The sequence below is a fragment of the Megachile rotundata genome, chromosome 16 (assembly GCF_050947335.1).
Source record: "Megachile rotundata isolate GNS110a chromosome 16, iyMegRotu1, whole genome shotgun sequence".
Classification (NCBI taxonomy): domain Eukaryota; kingdom Metazoa; phylum Arthropoda; class Insecta; order Hymenoptera; family Megachilidae; genus Megachile; species Megachile rotundata.
Genome location: NC_134998.1, coordinates 11,530,785 through 11,549,522, shown reverse-complemented (window position 1 = coordinate 11,549,522; position 18,738 = coordinate 11,530,785). Strand labels below are relative to the sequence as shown.

At 36.2% G+C, this 18,738-nt stretch overlaps 4 protein-coding genes across 8 annotated transcripts in view; 3 read left to right on the top strand and 1 right to left on the bottom strand.

The window, feature by feature from the left end:
- stet (stem cell tumor) overlaps positions 1-4,656 on the bottom strand; it is a 319,583-nt gene extending 314,927 nt beyond the window's left edge. Inside the window, exons 1-4 of the mRNA XM_012289938.2 lie at positions 4,519-4,656; positions 2,946-3,187; positions 1,683-1,706; positions 1,425-1,589 (exon numbers count right to left, since the gene is read on the bottom strand). Of these exons, the coding sequence (XP_012145328.2) occupies positions 1,425-1,589; positions 1,683-1,706; positions 2,946-3,125 (369 nt within the window). The 5' untranslated portion in view covers positions 3,126-3,187; positions 4,519-4,656. The remainder of the gene's footprint in view (positions 1-1,424; positions 1,590-1,682; positions 1,707-2,945; positions 3,188-4,518) is intronic.
- Positions 4,657-6,358: 1,702 nt separating this feature from the next.
- LOC100876915 (soluble calcium-activated nucleotidase 1) lies at positions 6,359-8,142 on the top strand. 2 transcript variants are annotated; one of them, XM_012289935.2, is made up of 4 exons: positions 6,359-7,088; positions 7,175-7,378; positions 7,435-7,580; positions 7,660-8,142. In XM_012289935.2, exons 1-4 carry the CDS (start codon positions 6,464-6,466, stop codon positions 7,870-7,872), a joined length of 1,188 nt encoding a protein of 395 aa, XP_012145325.2. In that variant the 5' UTR covers positions 6,359-6,463; the 3' UTR covers positions 7,873-8,142. The 2 variants fall into 2 exon arrangements, with proteins under 2 accessions (XP_012145325.2, XP_003705313.3); XM_003705265.3 differs by having other exon boundaries at positions 6,360-7,088; positions 7,435-7,592.
- Positions 8,143-8,320: 178 nt separating this feature from the next.
- Positions 8,321-14,261, top strand: LOC100875122 (tetratricopeptide repeat protein 39C-like). 3 transcript variants are annotated; one of them, XM_076540918.1, is made up of 11 exons: positions 8,321-8,489; positions 8,640-8,955; positions 9,007-9,144; positions 9,242-9,443; positions 9,754-9,961; positions 10,994-11,194; positions 11,345-11,513; positions 12,009-12,207; positions 12,272-12,523; positions 13,417-13,625; positions 13,806-14,261. In XM_076540918.1, exons 2-11 carry the CDS (start codon positions 8,803-8,805, stop codon positions 13,917-13,919), a joined length of 1,845 nt encoding a protein of 614 aa, XP_076397033.1. In that variant the 5' UTR covers positions 8,321-8,489; positions 8,640-8,802; the 3' UTR covers positions 13,920-14,261. The 3 variants fall into 3 exon arrangements, with proteins under 3 accessions (XP_076397033.1, XP_012145322.1, XP_012145321.1); XM_012289932.2 differs by having other exon boundaries at positions 8,321-8,569; XM_012289931.2 differs by having other exon boundaries at positions 8,321-8,955.
- Positions 14,262-14,961: 700 nt separating this feature from the next.
- On the top strand, positions 14,962-18,368 carry LOC105663053 (sperm-associated antigen 4). Of its 2 annotated transcripts, none has more exons than XM_076540919.1 (8): positions 14,962-15,876; positions 15,961-16,064; positions 16,123-16,243; positions 16,836-16,943; positions 17,012-17,127; positions 17,299-17,466; positions 17,907-17,999; positions 18,073-18,368. In XM_076540919.1, the coding sequence occupies exons 1-8, from the start codon at positions 15,741-15,743 to the stop codon at positions 18,193-18,195; spliced, it is 969 nt and encodes a 322-aa protein (XP_076397034.1). In that variant the 5' UTR covers positions 14,962-15,740; the 3' UTR covers positions 18,196-18,368. The 2 variants fall into 2 exon arrangements, with proteins under 2 accessions (XP_076397034.1, XP_076397035.1); XM_076540920.1 differs by having other exon boundaries at positions 18,056-18,368.
- The last annotated feature ends 370 nt before the right edge of the window (positions 18,369-18,738 follow it).

Genomic DNA, 18,738 nt, shown 5'->3' with positions numbered 1-18,738 from the left:
CACATCACCACATATGCTACATACATATAACCCTACATCACCACATATGGTACATACATATAACCCCACATCACCACATATGCTACATACACATAACCCTACATCACCACACGTGCCATATACACATAACCTCACATCAGCACATATGCCACATACATGTAACCCCACATCACCACATATGTCCCCAAAATTTTATCCCAAAATTCTAGCATTTACATATCACCAAACCTATCTACCCAAGTGAATCGTAACAAGATGAAAATTTCAGTGGTAGAACGGCAATAATAGGTTAAACTGTTACGGAACATCAATGGCCGCGGTTTTGTCCGAAACTTCACGAGTCGTTTAACCTGCGACCAGAATCATTTCGATTTGTACGCGGACAATTTTCCGCCACTCAACGTCAAATCTGCTTACCCCGAGATAAAAGAGAAGTAAGAGGAAACCGCCAAAAACTTGTCAGCAAGTTTAGAAATGAACAAAGAACCGTCCGCCGGTGCAGCAAGCTTTTAAGCCGCCAGATTATCATTGTTGCGATATTTATCTAGCAAATTCTGGTCGCGTTTCTTCGCTGGGGTTTTCTGATACATCAAGCGGATTGACAAATAAACCGGACAATGCCCGCCGAGCAGAATAAGTCTATTTAACCTTCTTTCGACACAATGATTATTCCAAAAGTTTCTTTTATGGTGGGAAATCCTATGAACTCTAACGTTCAATCTGTAAACGTCTTTAGTATTATTTACGATGTACAGGGCGGTTCATAAAAACATGTATTTTGCGAAGGGATCACTCAATGTTAAATTAGGCTATGTTCTAAAAATCTAAAATTACGAAATTACAAAAATTACAAAAATTACAAAATGGAAAAAAATTACAAAAATGGAAAAAAATAATTTAAAAATTTACGCTTTCCGGGTCGAAAAAATATCTTTGGGTTGTATTATTTCCATCTAGAGCCGCTCTGCAATGAATTTGCAGAATAACAAGTTTTTTCGAGGATTATCGCAATCGGTTCAAAAGGAATTAACTTTTTCGGAAAACTGTTTTCTGTTAATCCGCGGAACACTAACAGCACGACGCACACTGAAATAAAAAATAAACAAAAAAACGATGAAAAATAATTGTTTATCTCCGTAAAAATGAACGGATATTTGAAGTCTCAGTAAGTGTGATGATTTTATATAAGAGAAGTGTGAACATTTGACTTGAAAATTGGTTAAATTGTAGTTAAATGCTGGTTGAATTTACAGTGCACAGAATTGTATGCATGAGAAGGTTTCTTAAATGATTTGATATAAGAGAAATGTGAACATTTGACTTAAAAATTGTATAAATTTTAGATAAACGCTAGTTGAATTATATGTACAATAGGATTGCATGCATAACAAGGATTATGATTCGATAAAAAGACGTGGACTCACCACATTGACGAAGTCCTGAAACGTGACCGCCTGAACACGCGATTCCTTTGCCCTGGTGAAAAGAATACTTCGTTTATTCGCCGGTATCTCGGCTTTCCATTCGGGACTTTTCAAAGCCACCAAAAAATCCTCCATCGGTATCTCGCCGAAACCCTCGGGATCAAACTGAGAAAAAAGAAATCGGTCGTGTTGAATGCATGTATCATATGCTGATTTTCTAAAGGTAGATGCACATATCAACGACGTGTATATACTCACCTTATCAAACAGCATTCGCCATTTCTGTAAGAAGAGGAAAAAGACTTAGTGTGCTTTTCTGATATTCGATATGCAAAGGTGAATAACTTCAAATGATAATACTGAGATTATATGCACATTGTATGCATACTAGGTCATATCTAAATTCCTAATTCGTAGTTCTATACATTTTTTAATATATTTTTTAGTATGTTTCTAAATGTGTAAATTTGTGTATTCAGATGTGCTTAAATTTCAAGGTTTATAAATTGCTAAGTCCCCATATTTTTAGGCCCCTATAGTCCCAAGTCACGATAGTCCCAAGTCCCTATAGTCCCAAGTTCCTATAGTCCCATTTCCCAAAGTCCCAATTTCTCTACCTCCCAATTTTCCAAAGTCCCAATATTGTAAGGTCCTAATTTCCCAAAGACCCAATATTGCAAAATCCTAATTTCCCAAAGTCCCAATATCTCAAGATTCCAATTTTCCAAAGTCCCAATATTGCAAGATCCTAATTTCCTAAAGTCCCAATACTTCAAGGTCCCAATCTCCCAAAATCCCAATCTTCCAAAATCCCAATATCTCCAAATCCCACTCTCCCAGAATCCCAATCTCCCAATGTCCCACTCTCCCTAGTCCCCCACTCTCCCAAGTCCTAATCTCCCAAAGTCCCAATTTCCCAGAGTCCCAATCTCCCAGAGTCCCAATCTCCCAGAGTCCCCCACTCTCCCAAGTCCCAATCTCCCAGAGTCCCAATATCTCAAGGTCCCAATCTCCCAGAGTCCCAATATCTCAAGGTCCCAATCTCCCAGAGTCCCACTCTCCCTAGTCCCTCACTCTCCCAAGTCCCAATCTCCCAGAGTCCCAATATCTCAAGGTCCCAATTTCCCAAAGTTCCAACACCTCAAGGTCCCAATATCCCAGAGTCCCAATACCCCAAAGTCCCCATATCTCTAAGTCTCCATATCCCTAAGTCCCCATATCCCTAAGTCCCCATATCCCTAAGTCCCCATATCCCTAAGTCCCCATATCCCTAAGTCCCCATATCCCTAAGTCCCCATATCCCTAAGTCCCCATATCCCTAAGTCCCCATATCCCTAAGTCCCCATATCCCTAAGTCCCCATATCCCTAAGTCCCCATATCCCTAAGTCCCCATATCCCAAACTCCCTAAAATCCATCATCTCAAAATCCTAATCCCAAGATCGCAAGTCCCAAATTTTGCAAATGATCAAATAGCAAAATTTGCAACTTTCAAGTGCAATACAGAAACACGTGTACATACGTCGTTGAGAAGCTCCCGCCTATACTCGGACTCGTCAATATCAATTTCGGAAGCGAGATCCGTATGATCGGTAACATAGCCATCGTAGTGCGCGCTGTTCGCCTCGCTACGTGCATGTTCTTCCTCCTCCTCGACGGTACCGGCGATGGTCGGTATTGAAGCACCACTTGCCAGTAGCATTACCACGCGTGGCACGAGGTCACCGGATAAATCTCCTCATTCCACCCTCTTTCGTTCGTTTCCTGAAACACAACGCCATCGTCTGCCATGGAGGTGTCTGTGATATCTACTGTGGCTGACTAGTTGGCAGCTGGTTATGACTCGTTCTCATAGCCAAACCATCATATTATTTCTTGTAAACTAATAAATTCTGACATTATAACTACTGTTAATAATTTAATGTAGCTATTGTCTGATTGTTGTTAAATATTGTTATAATTGTTACTGGCATAATTACTAGCATTTGCTCTCATTATACTATTGTTACTATTTTATTTAAATAAAGTAATGCAGAATTATAGTAATGGACTGCTGTAAATAATGTCACTGTTATTATAGACCTTGTCTGATAATGTCACTGCTATCATAATTGTCACCATTATAATATTTGCTAACGTTATTATAATTGCCACTGTAAATAAATGCTACTCTACTGTTATAATTGCTAGTGTCAAAAATATGTGACCATTACAATAATTGTTAACATAACAAATATTGTTGTTCGCGTTCATTTTGCACCCATGTTACGGATAATATCCAAGGCTGCACCTAACAGCATTTTATAAGGTTTCATTTCTTGTGTGTTCCAAGACCTATAACCGCGACGAAATCAACACGTCCACACGGTTAAGCAACCCCTAGTTTCTTTACCTCCCCGTTCATTCGTTACCCCTCGGTTTTCGGTGCAAACCACCCCCATCCCCAATGTATCGTACTCTGCAAAGTCATCCCCCTATCCTACTCTCTCTTTCCTATTTATACACCTATCCCTCTTCTGCGCCATCTTCCACGATTAAGCTCCTTGCAAACAGACCCATTTGCTACTGAGGTTAGGTTTGTAGGAGAACACTGCTTCCTACCCATGCACCAATGGTGTCTTCTTACAACCTGCCCTACGTCGTGTCAGGTTTCCTAGAATCCTTATCGTGAAACCTAAAACAGGGCTACCCTGGTACTATTCGTGACCATTTTGAATTGTAACGAGAACTGTCGGTTTTCTTTGTTGATACAAATTTTGAGAAAAAAGAAATTTAGGTCGTAAGTGTTGTCATTGTCAGATCGGCCATATAATGAACAAGTGTCAAGGTTTTGAAATTTTGGGGACTGACCAGGTATCTCTGTATCTACTGATTTTATGTCTTTTCATATTTTAACATGATTTTTCAAGAAAGAATTACATACTTATATATCAAATATAATAATATATAAATAAATGTATAATTTATAAATAAGCTATGTGCATACATTTGTACTTGCTATGAATTAAAAATAACTATATGTACCTCCCTTTATAATAAATAAAATATTACCTCCCCTATTGTAAAATAAAACTGCAATATTAAACAATGCTTACCTTTTAGAACGCGAATACAACAACCTCGAAGTGTGCCACGACCAAATATTCCCGAAGAGGAAGGAGAGAATGTCAGAAGAGACCGTTAGCCATAACACCATAATCGGCAGGACTCGATATCCGTAATAAACACGTTCGAAAAAAATCCCACGACGTCGTATCACAAATATTATAACAATTAATCAACGACAAACACACAATCTTTAAACAGTCATCGCGTGAATAATGTTTTATTTATTCAAGCGGAGCGTTCCGTTGTTTTGGCGCCATATTGACAGTCAATGTATCGATAAAACAGTTCGAAAATTGATCGAGGATCAATTTCCCGAAACTTCCTTTACGTCGTGTTCGATGCAGGCGAGAAAGAAACGCGTCATGGAAGACGCGTTCGTTGTTTTGATGTCAACAAATCACACGCACACAATCGGAGTTCACGTAAATGCGCGAGACGAGGAATTTGAAATGAAACATGGCGGTGGCACGGCAAGTGGGTCTGCGAGTTCGTGGATGACAACGGGACAACGTTGTCGTTGTCGTTTGTTCGGCGGATATGCAACGGAGTTAGGGAAAAACTGATCGAACGTCGAACCGTGTTGGCACACGACGTTCGGACACGGAAAGGAAATTGCTGTACACGAGACAGCCAGTAACAATGCCGCGAGGAACTGCGGCAACGTGCGCAAAATTCGTTCGATCGATAATACAGGTTGCCGCGGACTACGCTGACCAATAACAATCAGATCACACAAGACACACGCGAGAAACACGTGGAGACTCGAAATGCGGTCGCTGTTTAACGTATTGCCGATATAAACCGATGTTGACGACGGGAAATGCGTCACACGACTGACGAGTACTTTACCACCCTCGGAGACTCCCCTTTCCATCCCCCTTTTCCACCCCCTCAATTCGTTTCACCCCAGACTCGTTCGTTCAACCCCAACGTCCAAGAATATGCAATGGATGCTTGCATCGTTATTGACACGGTACAGACCAATATCCTCCGATACAATGCTACGAATCTTGGCTTATTTTGTCACTACTATTGACCATAAACTACTCACTCCATACCATATTATTACTTATACCAATATGCAATAAAAATTCTATTTTAAGTTTTTAGTAATTTGTTAAGTTTTAAGTAAATTTTAGATGGAGTCCCATCTGACTACTGCCCCTTATTTTCTTATTTTTTAAAAATCCAATAAAATACTTTGAGAAAAAATTATTATATTTAAAAGGCACAATTGGGTTGATGGTCACCTCAAGGTCATATCTTCTGAAATTTTATAATAACCTTCTCAATGTAACCTTACATTTCTTAAATAAATTCCTTGCTTTTTCTTGAATTCCTAAATTTTTTATATTCCTAATACTTCTATTAAAAGTAAATATTTAACTTCAAAGATATGTCCTTGAGATGACCTTTAACTTAACCTAATTTTCCCTCAAAATATAACACTCTGAAAACATTTTTTCAGAAATTGGTCCAAATAAATACACTGTATTTCTGCATTATTTATACTAATTATGTTTATTTACAAATATTGTATTTTATAAAAATTGACTGTATGAGACTCAACAAAACAATATAACAATATTATGAAAATAAGAGTAACAAATATTTATTGAACTACCATAATATATTTAAAATTACTTTCTTTACAAGTTCCCTATAAAATTTTAATTATATTTTATCTTATACTATCTTCACGAAGAGTTTCTTGAAGTCCCACAATCGTTATAACACTGCGCCAATATATTAAACATGAATAAGTTCAATATATTGCATGAATATTTTACAATCTTATTTTTAGCAGTATTCAAATTTCTCAGAGGGCGCAGATACAGTTTTCTGCATTTCCTTTCGTCGTCGACAACCATGACGAAAGTTAGGTTATGTTAGGTTAACTTTTCAGTTGTCAACTTCAAGCATGTGATAAGTATGAAAAGATCCCAAATGCATAACAGAAATACGGAAACTATGTTATATTTACATGACTGGAGACAAGCATTGCGTGCTCCTAGGGTCTATAGAGTTGCCAATAGTACTTTTCGTATACAAAGTCAGTACTTAGCTTTAATTTTCTTACTGTTAACCGTCCCTCTGTTTTTATTTGGATTCCCCTTGTTGCGGGGAATTGTACGTCCTGCGCCATCGAATCAATTCTTGACGCAATGTCGATATTATAAATACAATAAAACGTACCCTTTGTCAGCACCGTACAAGACTTCAAAGGGTGTTACCTATAGAATAGCAATAGTAAGTGATCTCGATCATAACTCCAAAAGCTTAGATAAAAAGAACATGTGGCAGAGCATTATGAAAACTGGAAGTCTCTTTTGGAACCCTAGCACGAACTTAATTTCAATCCTTTGGGATGATAGAAATCAGATATTAATGTCATCTTTAACGATGAAAGGACGTGGCATGGAATTGTCCGAATTGGTCACGTTTGATGGACGCTTACTGTCTTTCGATGATCGTACAGGAGTTGTGTACTTCATTGAAGGAGAAGAAGCTTATCCATGGGTCATACTAATGGATGGTAATGGCAAAAATTCTAAAGGTAAGCGCTAAATCTTATACACCCAATGCTCTGCAGAGTATAAAACTAGGTACACGTTAATGCCAAGCTTCTGGAATTATTTTCAGGATTTAAATCAGAATGGGCAACCGTTAAAGATGAACATTTATATGTTGGCAGTATGGGCAAAGAATGGACTACTCCTTCTGGAGAATACGAGCACAGTAATCCACTCTGGGTCAAAGTAGTATCATCCCGTGGTGAAATCGAATCTTTGAATTGGATTTCAAATTACAAAAGATTACGACAAGCAGTTAACATAGAATATCCAGGTGTGTATTTCATACGCAAAGACATCACTCAATTACTAATTAGTTACTTTTCACAGGTTACATGATTCATGAATCAGGAGCTTGGAGTGACATACACAAAAAGTGGTTCTTCTTGCCAAGAAGGTGTTCTCAAGAGCGTTACAACGAAACTAGAGATGAAACTATGAGTTGTAATATACTGCTAACTGCAGATGAGAATTTTGTAGATATTAAGGTTCTACTTCAGTTACTTTAGTATACTATTACATTCGATCAAAGAATAAGTAGAATGTATTTTACAGGTTACTAAAGTTGGTAACCTTGTTCCTGTCAGAGGTTTCTCCAGCTTCAAGTTCCTACCAGGTTCCGAAGACACAATCATTGTCGCTCTGAAAACTGAAGAGTATCAAGGACAAACCGCAACCTACATTGTGGCATTTACAATAGAGGGACATATAATAATGCCCGAAGCAAAAGTGATAGACAAGAAATTTGAAGGCTTAGAATTTATATGACATTCCGTCTAGGAATAAACTATTAAATTAAACGAATTGTAAATATATGTACAGATTTTTTAACTTCATACTGTTAAGAAATTTTAACCGTGTAAATCATGTTATATAGTTCGTTTTCAAACCTACAGTATTCTGGCGAGAAATGCGCCTATGCTTTCAAAGCACATACCATATGTAAATGAATATGTAAATGCTTTCTAAAATCTGACATTGTAAATGTATAAAATAAAAATCTTTCAAGCAAAAACAGTATTACAGAATGCAACAGAATTTTGTGTTTATTGTTCATTACCATTTGCATGAGAATAAATTAGCGTTACTTATTTTGAACATGATTTCGAGGAAACCTAGCAGATATCATAACGCGGTTTCAGGGTCGTCGCGTATATAGTCTAAAATCAATAATATCTATATATGAAAACCGAGATGGTGGCAGCAGCATTGCGCTATGTTAAGAAAATTTAGTCAACTCGTGGCACTGTGGATAAAAGGCTGCCCAGTAAATGTTCCAGTATTTTTCAATTAAACTCAAAATGGTGGTGCGTCGATAACAGTTCGAAACTTGCAAACCTGTACAAAAGAGTTCAGTCAATACGGCTTAAGAATGAGAAACAAAGGTGTAAAAAATTAATCCACGTATTTATTTTTTCCGAATTACATATTGATATAATTCCAACACAGTTAATTCGAAAGTGAAGTGAGTCTCAAAAGGAAATGTTTTATCGCGTAACCATATTCGACCTTGAAATTTCTTCTCTATTGCACAGTGAGAAGATATCGCAAAAATATTTGTCATTATGGCAACGGATTTAGTCTGAGTTACACGAGAAAATTCACCGTCGATTAAATTGATTTTAATTCCGTTACTTGACATCCGGTGACATGTGTTTAGTACACGTGACTCTGCAATGAGTTCCAAGTGAAATTATCATGGCTAAAAAGATGGAAGCGAAAGAGTGGAGTATCGCCAGAACGGGAATTTCTCTTTTGTTGAATAACAAAGTCGAGGAAGCCGAAGCCCTGTTCGACGGCCACCCCCACAGCTTCCACGTAAAAGCGGGTCGCTGTTTCGTCCTGTTTATGGTACGTAAAATATTCCGAAACAAAGACGAAAATAATGTTTGCGATTTTCAGAATGCGCTAATGACGTTCGAGAACGATAAACTTCAGCAAGCTATGACGCTACTGAAGGACATGGAGAGAGAATGTGCGAGTGATATAGGGTGGCTAAAGTCTATGAAGAGCAAGGTTTTCAGGACGGAAGAAACTAATGTAAATAACTAAAATTATATATTGAAAATTACATCTTAAGTTGACAAACTTTTGTTTTCAATTTATCACGCATGTAAAGTGAACATAAATGTTACAGAAGGATTATATCAACAAACTGGAGAGGCAAATAGTGTTGGCAGACTCGCAGGTCTGTTCGGCGATATTAACTTTGCTGCAACAAGAACTGACTGGTTATGTCCGTGGCGGGTGGATGTTACGCAAAGCCTGGCAAGTTTATCAGCACGCCTATTCGCAAATTTTACAGCTGTATCAACGTACGTTCGGCACCAGTCCGTCGGGTACGTAATTGCCTCGACCGCTAGTTAAGTGACCTCCATTAGACTGACCGCCATTAAAGTGACTGGCACTCTGTATTACAAAAAATATTAACTGCATCATATTAACATCATGCAGATATATTATAATGTAGATCAAACTTCAAAGAGAACACAACTTTATAATAATTTTCTGTAATATATAATTACAGTATAAATTAATATTAAATGCAGGAAAATAGAATTTCATAATAAGCGAAATTTATCGACAAAATGGACGTCACAGGAGAGTCAAAGCACATGTTTCTACCGATGATTTAATTTTTCTTTTAAGGGTTCAATACGAGGTGCAGTACACCGTCGTGTAACGGGTCCTCCTATTCCCTGCAAAGTCTTCAAAGTCCAGGTTCTTCGGAATGGTCTATACCATCATGCAACGGTTCAACAAACCACCCAACACCAGTCTCGTCCCCCTCAGGTCTGCGAAGCTCTCTATCAATGTTCTTCTCGCTCACTGGCATCACGTCCGAACAACAGACACCGTAATTGTTGTTTCTTCTTACAAACATTTCTCACTCCTTGTCGTCCTTGGTTTTCTCCTTCTCAGGATCGCCGAGAGAAATTGTTCATTCTTTAGGATAGAAAAAATTCTTGTAAATACTAGTATACTAGTATGTTTCTTATTTTGCATCACGCTGTTCTTAGTTTGAGAAAATTTTTATTTAGTATACTTCTACAGATTTTATCTCACTTTTCTTTACGTGAACTTGTTTCATAGATTAGGAAGCTGTATCTTGTAGAGGTTAGACGGTCTCGGTGATCCCGCTCCCTCTACACGAAATGAAATACTACAATTTTTCTTTAATTTCGCAAAAAGTTGCTTATTGAGAATCACATGCAGCAAGTATATAATGGGAGTTGTTCTTTCACGCTTTATTTGCGAATGTTTATGTTTTTGTTACGAGAGCAAAGTCTTACAGTAACAACGAATATAGAGATTTTCAGATAGTACTTTACGTATGTAAGGTCGTATAAGAAAATTTTGATATTTTTAAATAAGCAGAGTGCATATGGAGCTTGGGACTGTGGGTGGCGCCACCGAGTAACGAGTGCCTGTACCAACTCCCTCGTCCGCCATTATTGTTTCCTGAAACTCTGTTAAATAAAACTCTCATCTACAAACTCTAAATTTCTATAATCGTTGATGATACACTGATCAGAAATTACAGTGGGGTCCCATATACTTGCAGTACCTCTTGGAGATTTCAAGTCTTTGAAAATTAAACTCTAGTATACCATTTGAGCCATAATATTACAGTAGTAGTTATAGTCATTAGTTACAGTACCTGTTATAACTAGTCATAGTAATTAGTCATAGCAGTTACAACCGTAATATCAATACCAGAACCTTGATATTAAAAATAATTTATTTCAACGTTATTTAACATAAATTACCACATGAATCCTGCAGTACCTTATATGGGATCCACTAGCTTACGCACTAGTCAATAACAAATACCTGTTAAGCACAAGCTAAAGGTTACCAGAAGCGAAAAAAATGATATGTTTGACAGTTTCGTTGAGCCCAGCGAGGTCTCCAGACTGATGTCCGCAGTTAGCTTCGGCTACGGGATTTATCAGTTGTGTGTCAGTTTATTGCCGCCATCTCTCCTTAAAGTAATCCACTTTCTGGGGTTCGAGGGCGACAGAGAAGCGGGTCTCACCGCTTTAATGTACGCGCGGGTTAGCGAAGACATGCGTGCTCCTCTTGCCACGTGAGTCTTTAATTCATTCATGACAAATTTTCTGTTTTAATTTATTGTACAATTAAGTTGATATACAATTAACTTGTACTGATGTACAGTTAGCTTAGACTGGTAATTAGCTTGGATTGTTTTCTGACAATTTTTTATTGATAATTGCAGTTTATCTCTGCTTTGGTACCACACAATCGCGCGTCCTTTCTTCGCTCTCGATGGCAGCAATCTCCGAGCAGGAGTGAACGCTGCTAAACAATTAATCGCAGAGTGTCAGTCAGAGTTTAACAATTCTGCGCTTTTCCTGTTCTTTGAAGGACGAATACAGAGGCTCGAGGTAAAAATATTTCAAACATAAAACTTTATACATCAAGTTCATAAAATTATTGCTTAAGATTGAAAATGACTAAATAGAGACATGTTTATAAAAAAAATATTTACAGACATTAAAAATATTCAAACATAAAACTTCATACATCAAGTACATAAAATTATTGCTTAAGATTGAAAATGACCAAGTAGAGACATGTTTATAAAAAAAATATTTACAGACATTAAAAATATTCAAACATAAAACTTCATACATCAAGTACATAAAATTATTGCTTAAGATTGAAAATGACCAAGTAGAGACATGTTTATAAAAAGAATATTTACAGAAATAATTTATAGTCATTTGCAAGGAACAATTATTTCAAACATTTTTTATTGTATTATTTTTAAAAATGAGTAGTTTGTCAAAAGCTTGAAAATATATCAATTTATAAAATATACTGTCAGCAAAAAATATAAGTCAATGAACTCTTGAATTAACGAAATTAAATATCCATAGTCAAACGTGAACGACGCTCTACAAGCATACGCAAAGGCGGTCGAAATTTCCAGCCAGAGGGAAATAAAACTGTTATGTTTGCACGAGGTAGCGTGGTGTTACCTAATCCGATTGAGTTACGAAGAGGCTTACCGATCTCTGACTCAATTACGCCAGCAATCCAGGTGGTCTGTGAGCTTCTACGCTTACTTAGCGACTGGTAAGCCATTTTATTTTTCTATATACCTTACTCTATCGTACCCTACATTTTGTCTTTTATTTAGTTTGCTGTGGAGCGATCGGTAAATTCGACATCGTGGCTGCGTCTTATAGGAAGATACTCAATTCCAATAATCGAATGAGCAAGGAGACGCAGCTTGGTTTATTCGTGATGCGTAGAACGCCTAAGCTGTTGAATCAGGAGACTGGACAACCGTATGCGGTGTTGTATTATAGATTGCTGATATACGAGCTGCTTTATTTGTGGAACGCCATGCCGTCCTGCTCTGCGGAGTCGCTAAGGGGAATTGTTCTAGGTGAGAAAATGTGGAGATATTAGATTAGATTGTGGACTGAAGTGACATTTTTAAGTTAGGAAAGTTTCAAGTTTGGAAATTTTCAAGGAAGGAAATTTTTAAGTTAGGGAATTTTTAAGTTAGGAAATTTTCAAGGAAGGAAATTTTCAAGTTAGGAAATTTTCAAGGAAGGAAATTTTAAAGTTAAGGAATTTTCAAGTTAGGAAATTTTCAAGTTAGTAAATTTTTAAGTAAGAAAATTTTCAAGTTAGGGAATTTTCAACTTAAGGAATTTTTATGTTAGGAAATTTTCAAGTTAGGGAATTTTCAAGCTAGGAAATTTTCAAGTTAGGGAATTTTCAACTTAAGGAATTTTTATGTTAGGAAATTTTCAAGTTAGGGAATTTTCAAGTTAGGAAATTTTCAAGTTAGGGAATTTTCAACTTAAGAAATTTTTAAGTTAGGAAATTTTCAAGTTAGGGAATTTTTAAATCAAGAAATTTTGAAGTTAGGGAATTTTCAACTTAAGGAATTTTTAAGTTAGTGAATTTTTAAGTCAAGCAATTTTGAAGTTAGGAAATTTTCATGTTAATAAATTTTCAAGTTAAAAAATTTGTAAGTTAGGAATTTGTTAAGATTTCTTGAAATCTGTATTGGTACTCAATATGAATAATTAATACTAATTTTGTTATGTTTCATACCTTGTTTACTTTTCAAAGTGTCTACTGCACTATTCAATTTTTTAAATAATTGTAAGATGAGGGTTATGTCACAGTTAAAGTCCTATACCTATACATACATATACAGGGTGCCTCACAATTAGTGTAGGTCCCTCAAACCTGAGACACCCTGTATGTATAAGTCCTATATGTAAAAAGTTAGCAAGATAATAATTCTTATGATTCTCCCCATAGAATGTAAAGGTAACCGTTCAGACGAGCCCATGGTAGGACTAGCAGATTTAATCGAGGGTGCGGCCTACTCCTACCTAGGCGACACGCAAGCATCGATAGAAAGTTACCGAAATTGTATAAAACGTCGTAATCCGTCCAACGATGCGAACGATCAGCACGTCAGTGCATTCGCACTTTACGAACTAGGCACCGCACTTTGCATTATCAATGTAAGTACAGCTGCGGTTTGGTATATTGCAGCATAGTATATTTGGTATATTGCAATTTAATTTTTAGTTAGGTCTTGTTAATATTTTAGTAAGAGAGGTGCAAATTTTACGAAAAATATAAATGTAAGAGTACTTGTTAATTGTCTAACAGTATCTCCTTGCACCGCCATTTTGTTTCAGAACGTGGAAGAAGGTAAAATGGTTCTCTCGAAAGCTCAAAACCAGTACAGAGATTACGACTTCGAGGGTCGATTGAACGTACGAATACATACCAGCCTGAAGAACTTCAACTGACAAATAAAAATCTGTACGGTTGTAATATACCTGTAGAATTGCAAATATTTTAAGGTTCTTATGGTTTGTCCTATGAGACTCCGTCTATATAACGTTACTAAACTTTCTATACATCAGTGAATTCAATTGATCGCAATATCTCAAAGCGTAGTTTGTTTCGTCGAGATTGTACCAAACGGTGTTCGTTTATTCCGTCTACACTGGTGTAGAGATTCTACTATGCAGAAAGTATCCTATTGTTACAATGTACATAATACATATATTCGTATACTTGTTCGTCCTGTTGTACGTACAATCCGCACGATTTTTAAGGCATTTGCAATAAACTAATTGAAAAAGTAATTATTTTAAAATGGTTTCTCTTGATGATCCTTGAATCTTATGCAATATATGGAGAGGTTTAAAGTTTATATCGAATTGAAGGTTTTTAGTGTTTAATGTTTAATGTTTGAAGTAAATTGAACATTTTAGACATGTTGACTTTTTCAAGTATTTTAAACATGATAAATATTTTAAATATTGTAAATGTTTTAATTATTTCACATATTGTAGACGTTTTAAATATTTTACATATTGTAAACATGCTAAATATTCTAAACATGTCATCATGTTGTGTATCAAGCATCAAACATGGGTATCAAGTGACAGAATGTTGAGTATCAGGCATCAAACATGGGTATCAAGTGTCAACATGTTGAGTATCAAGCACCAAACATGGGTATCAAGTGTCAGATATGGGTATCAAGTATCAAACATGGGTATCAAGTGTCAGACATGGGTATCAAGTATCAAACATGAGTATCAAGTGTCATCATGTTGAGTATTAAGTGTCAAACATGGGTATCAAGTGTCAAACATGAGAATCAAGTATCAAACATGGGTATCAAGTGTCAGACATGGGTATCAAGTATCAAACATGAGTATCAAGTGTCAGACATGGGTATCAAGTATCAAACATGAGTATCAAGTGTCAGACATGGGTATCAAGCATCAAACATGGGTATCAAGTGTCAACATGTTGAGTATCAAGCACCAAACATGGGTATCAAGTGTCAGATATGGGTATCAAGTATCAAACATGGGTATCAAGTGTCAGACATGGGTATCAAGTATCAAACATGAGTATCAAGTGTCATCATGTTGAGTATTAAGTGTCAAACATGGGTATCAAGTGTCAAACATGGGTATCAAGTATCAAACATGAGTATCAAGTGTCACCATGTTGAGTATTAAGTGTCAAACATGGGTATCAAGTGTCAGACATGGGTATCAAGTATCAAACATGAGTATCAAGTGTCAACATGTTGAGTATCAAGTATCAAACATGGGTATCAAGTGTCAAACATGGGTATCAAGTATCAAACATGAGTATCAGGTGTCATCGTGTTGAGTATTAAGTGTCAAACATGGGTATCAAGTATCAAACATGGATATCAAGTGTCAACATGTTAAGTATCAAGTATCAGACATGGGTATCAGGTGTCGAGCATGAGTATCAAGTGTCAAAATGTTGAGTATCAAGTATCGAACATGAATATCAAGTATCAACATGTTGAATATCAGTACCAAACATGAGTATCAAGTATCATCATGTTGAGTATCAACGACCAAACATGTTGAGTGAATATCTGAACCAAAAAGTAGTTAAAAATTACCAATAAAAAGCAAAGATGAGAGCACTAATATGAAATCTGCTGAGGTTCGACGAACGGAAGTGAGCAATAAGTCGAAGAAATTTTGACAAGGTTTAAAAGCAACAAGCTATATAGTAGCTGTTCAGGTCGTTCAAAAAATAAAACCAGTGATTATGCGGACGATCCGATGAGCGTTCGAAATACATATTGCTGTGCAAATGGAGGAATCTGTCCAGCTGCTATATTGAATTCCTCTCGCCATTCTCCTTGGTACTGTAAGCTCATCAAACCGTTTGTATTTTGTGTGATTACATCGTTGCTGGGTACGTTGTTTGGTTAAACGACGATTGTTAATTAAGTGTGCTAACCAAGTGTATTCGAAGATAAAAATCTTATAAACATTTCAGCAATGTCAGTGTCTCATCTCTGTGACAAATACTCAGCTAGTACGACTTTTAGAATAATCAGATCCGATCTAGTAAATCTGAGGGCACATTTAAACACCCTTTCGGTAATTATTGTATGATTCAAAATTAGATATATAGAACTAATTGATAATATTTATTTAGATGGAAGTGAAAAATGTAATAGAAACCCGGGACGAGTTGAGGAGTAAGTTGAAAGAAGTTGGATATATAATTCCGAAAATGTCTGAAGCCATTTTGTATTTAAGGAAAGAAGTATCCGAAGGTGTGCTACTACGTTACTTAAATGACCTCTCTTTATATTGCCTCGAATCATATAACATAAAATCCTTGCAAGTGGCAATATATCAAATTACTCACAAGATTTCTTTTTTTACTTTATGGTAATCTTTGTGAAACACTATATTTGTGATAAGATAGTGAAACACTATACTTGCGGAACACTATACTTGTAATAATGAAACACTATACCTACATATACATAGACTGACGCCTGTGTGCATGAATGTAAATGTAAAGACGGCAATATAACGAGAGCCTATCGTCCCACATTCTCTCTTCTTTGTGTCACTACTAATGTAAAAGCGGCAATATAACGAGAGTCTATCGTCCCACATTCTCTCTTCTTTGTGTCAGTACTAATGTAAAGGCGGCAATATAACGAGAGTCTATCGTCCCACATTCTCTCTTCTTTGTGTCACTACTAATGTAAAGACGGCAATATAACGAGAGTCCATCGTTCTACATGGTTTCTTTGCGTTGCATTACTAATGTAAAGGCGGCAATATAACGAGAGTCTAACGTTCTACATTATTTCTTCTTTGCGTTACACTAATAATTTCTGGTGTTTCAAGCAGGTATGAAGGCAATGTCTCCAGAAACTGTTAAAGATCTGGTAAGAAGTGAATTGCAGACCTACGACGCTGATAAAACTGGAAGAACAGATTATGCACTCGGAAGTTCAGGTTTTAGTTGAACACAAAAATATTTTTCTGATATTTGCCAGTCGATATTCTTATGTGGAAATACTTAGGTGGAACAATTCTTTCAACAAGGGGTACAGAAACGTACTCGGCTGGTGCACCGGTACTGAAACTCTTTGGAATACCTATTTGTCAGCAACAGAACACACCTCACACTATAATTCAGGTTATAAATTTAAATTATTATTGCAATATTAATCATTGGTAGATTTACCCATAACAAAACCTCCATTGCAAAATAAATAAAAAAATTGGTTTGAATAAAAATTGAATTTTGAAGATTTGTTCAATTTGTCTTTGTAAATTTTGATTTTTCATTTGTTTATTAATTGTTTAGACGGGAGTCCTTCCGGGGGAATGCTGGGCGTTCAAAGGGAGCAGCGGAAGCGTTGTCATACAATTACTCGGTTTTGTACAGGTTTCTGGAGTCAGTATGGAACACATTCCGCAGTCAATATCTCCAACAGGAGAAACGACTACGGCTCCAAAAGAGTTTTCTGTCCTGGTAATTTCCCGTTACACCAAAATTGTAGAAAGTATTTTGAAAGTATCAGCTTAGGTTTTCCTTAAAAAATGGCGTCCACGCGCAAGACTTCTGAAAAGAGCGCTATCTAGCGGCGAATAGTATTAACCAATAAGAAAATTATATTTTACTGAAATAATAAGTTTTCTGGGGCAATTAGAATAGTCTACAAGCACAATAGGTCTGAAATAACATCACAGTTCATTAATTAAAATAATAAAAATTAAGAATATTATCAAACTATGGATGTTGAAAAGCCTAGCCATCTAGCGGTGAAAGATGGGAACTAATGGAGCCATATTCTATAAAAATATTTGCTTGAATTTTCCATTTGCTAACGCTTATAAAATATTTTTAAGGTCATTTAGTAATGCTACTTGAAAAAAAAACTATTGTTTAAATAATTGAATAAAAATTTCCAGGGTTTGAAAAATGTGGACGACACGAATCCCTTCCTCTTCGGCAAATTCACATACGACAACGCTGGTCCGCCTGTACAATATTTCGAAGTTCAAGTAAACCAACACTTGCCAGTATCAATCAAACGCAAATAAAATAATAAAATATACAGACGTTTCTAATTTGCAGAATCGATCGGATAAACCGTACGAGATTATTGAACTGAAAGTTCACTCCAATAGTGGTAACAAAGAGTACACTTGTATCTATAGAATACGGGTTCATGGTACTTTAAGTAAAAAGAACAGATAATTTCTTATAAATTATGAATTAAAAGTAGACATTTTTCGACGACTTTGGAACCTGAGGGACCGTACGAGATCACGTAGAGTATATATTAATATAATATTAATTTGATTTAGGCATTTATATATAAGCATTATGTATACTTTATTGTGCACCGAATAAAGAAATGTATCTTTCAATTTGTTATACCTAACCTCGACAAGCAAATGTGATAAAACACCTGTTACTGTAAACCTAACCTAACCTAACATAACCTCAACAACGATAATTGATCAAAAATCCTGTTACTATAAATCTAACATAACCTAATTGGACCTCAAACAATAAAAGTGATGAAAAACCCTGTCACTGTCAACCTAAACTAATTTAACCTAACCTCAACAAGTACAACTAATAAAAAGCCCTATTACTGTAAACCCAACCTAATGTCACCTAACCTCAACAAGTGTAATTAATAAAAAAAACCCTATTACTGTAAACCTAACCTAACGTCACCTAACTTTAACAAGTCTAATTAGTAACAAAACCCTAATACTGTAAACCTAACCT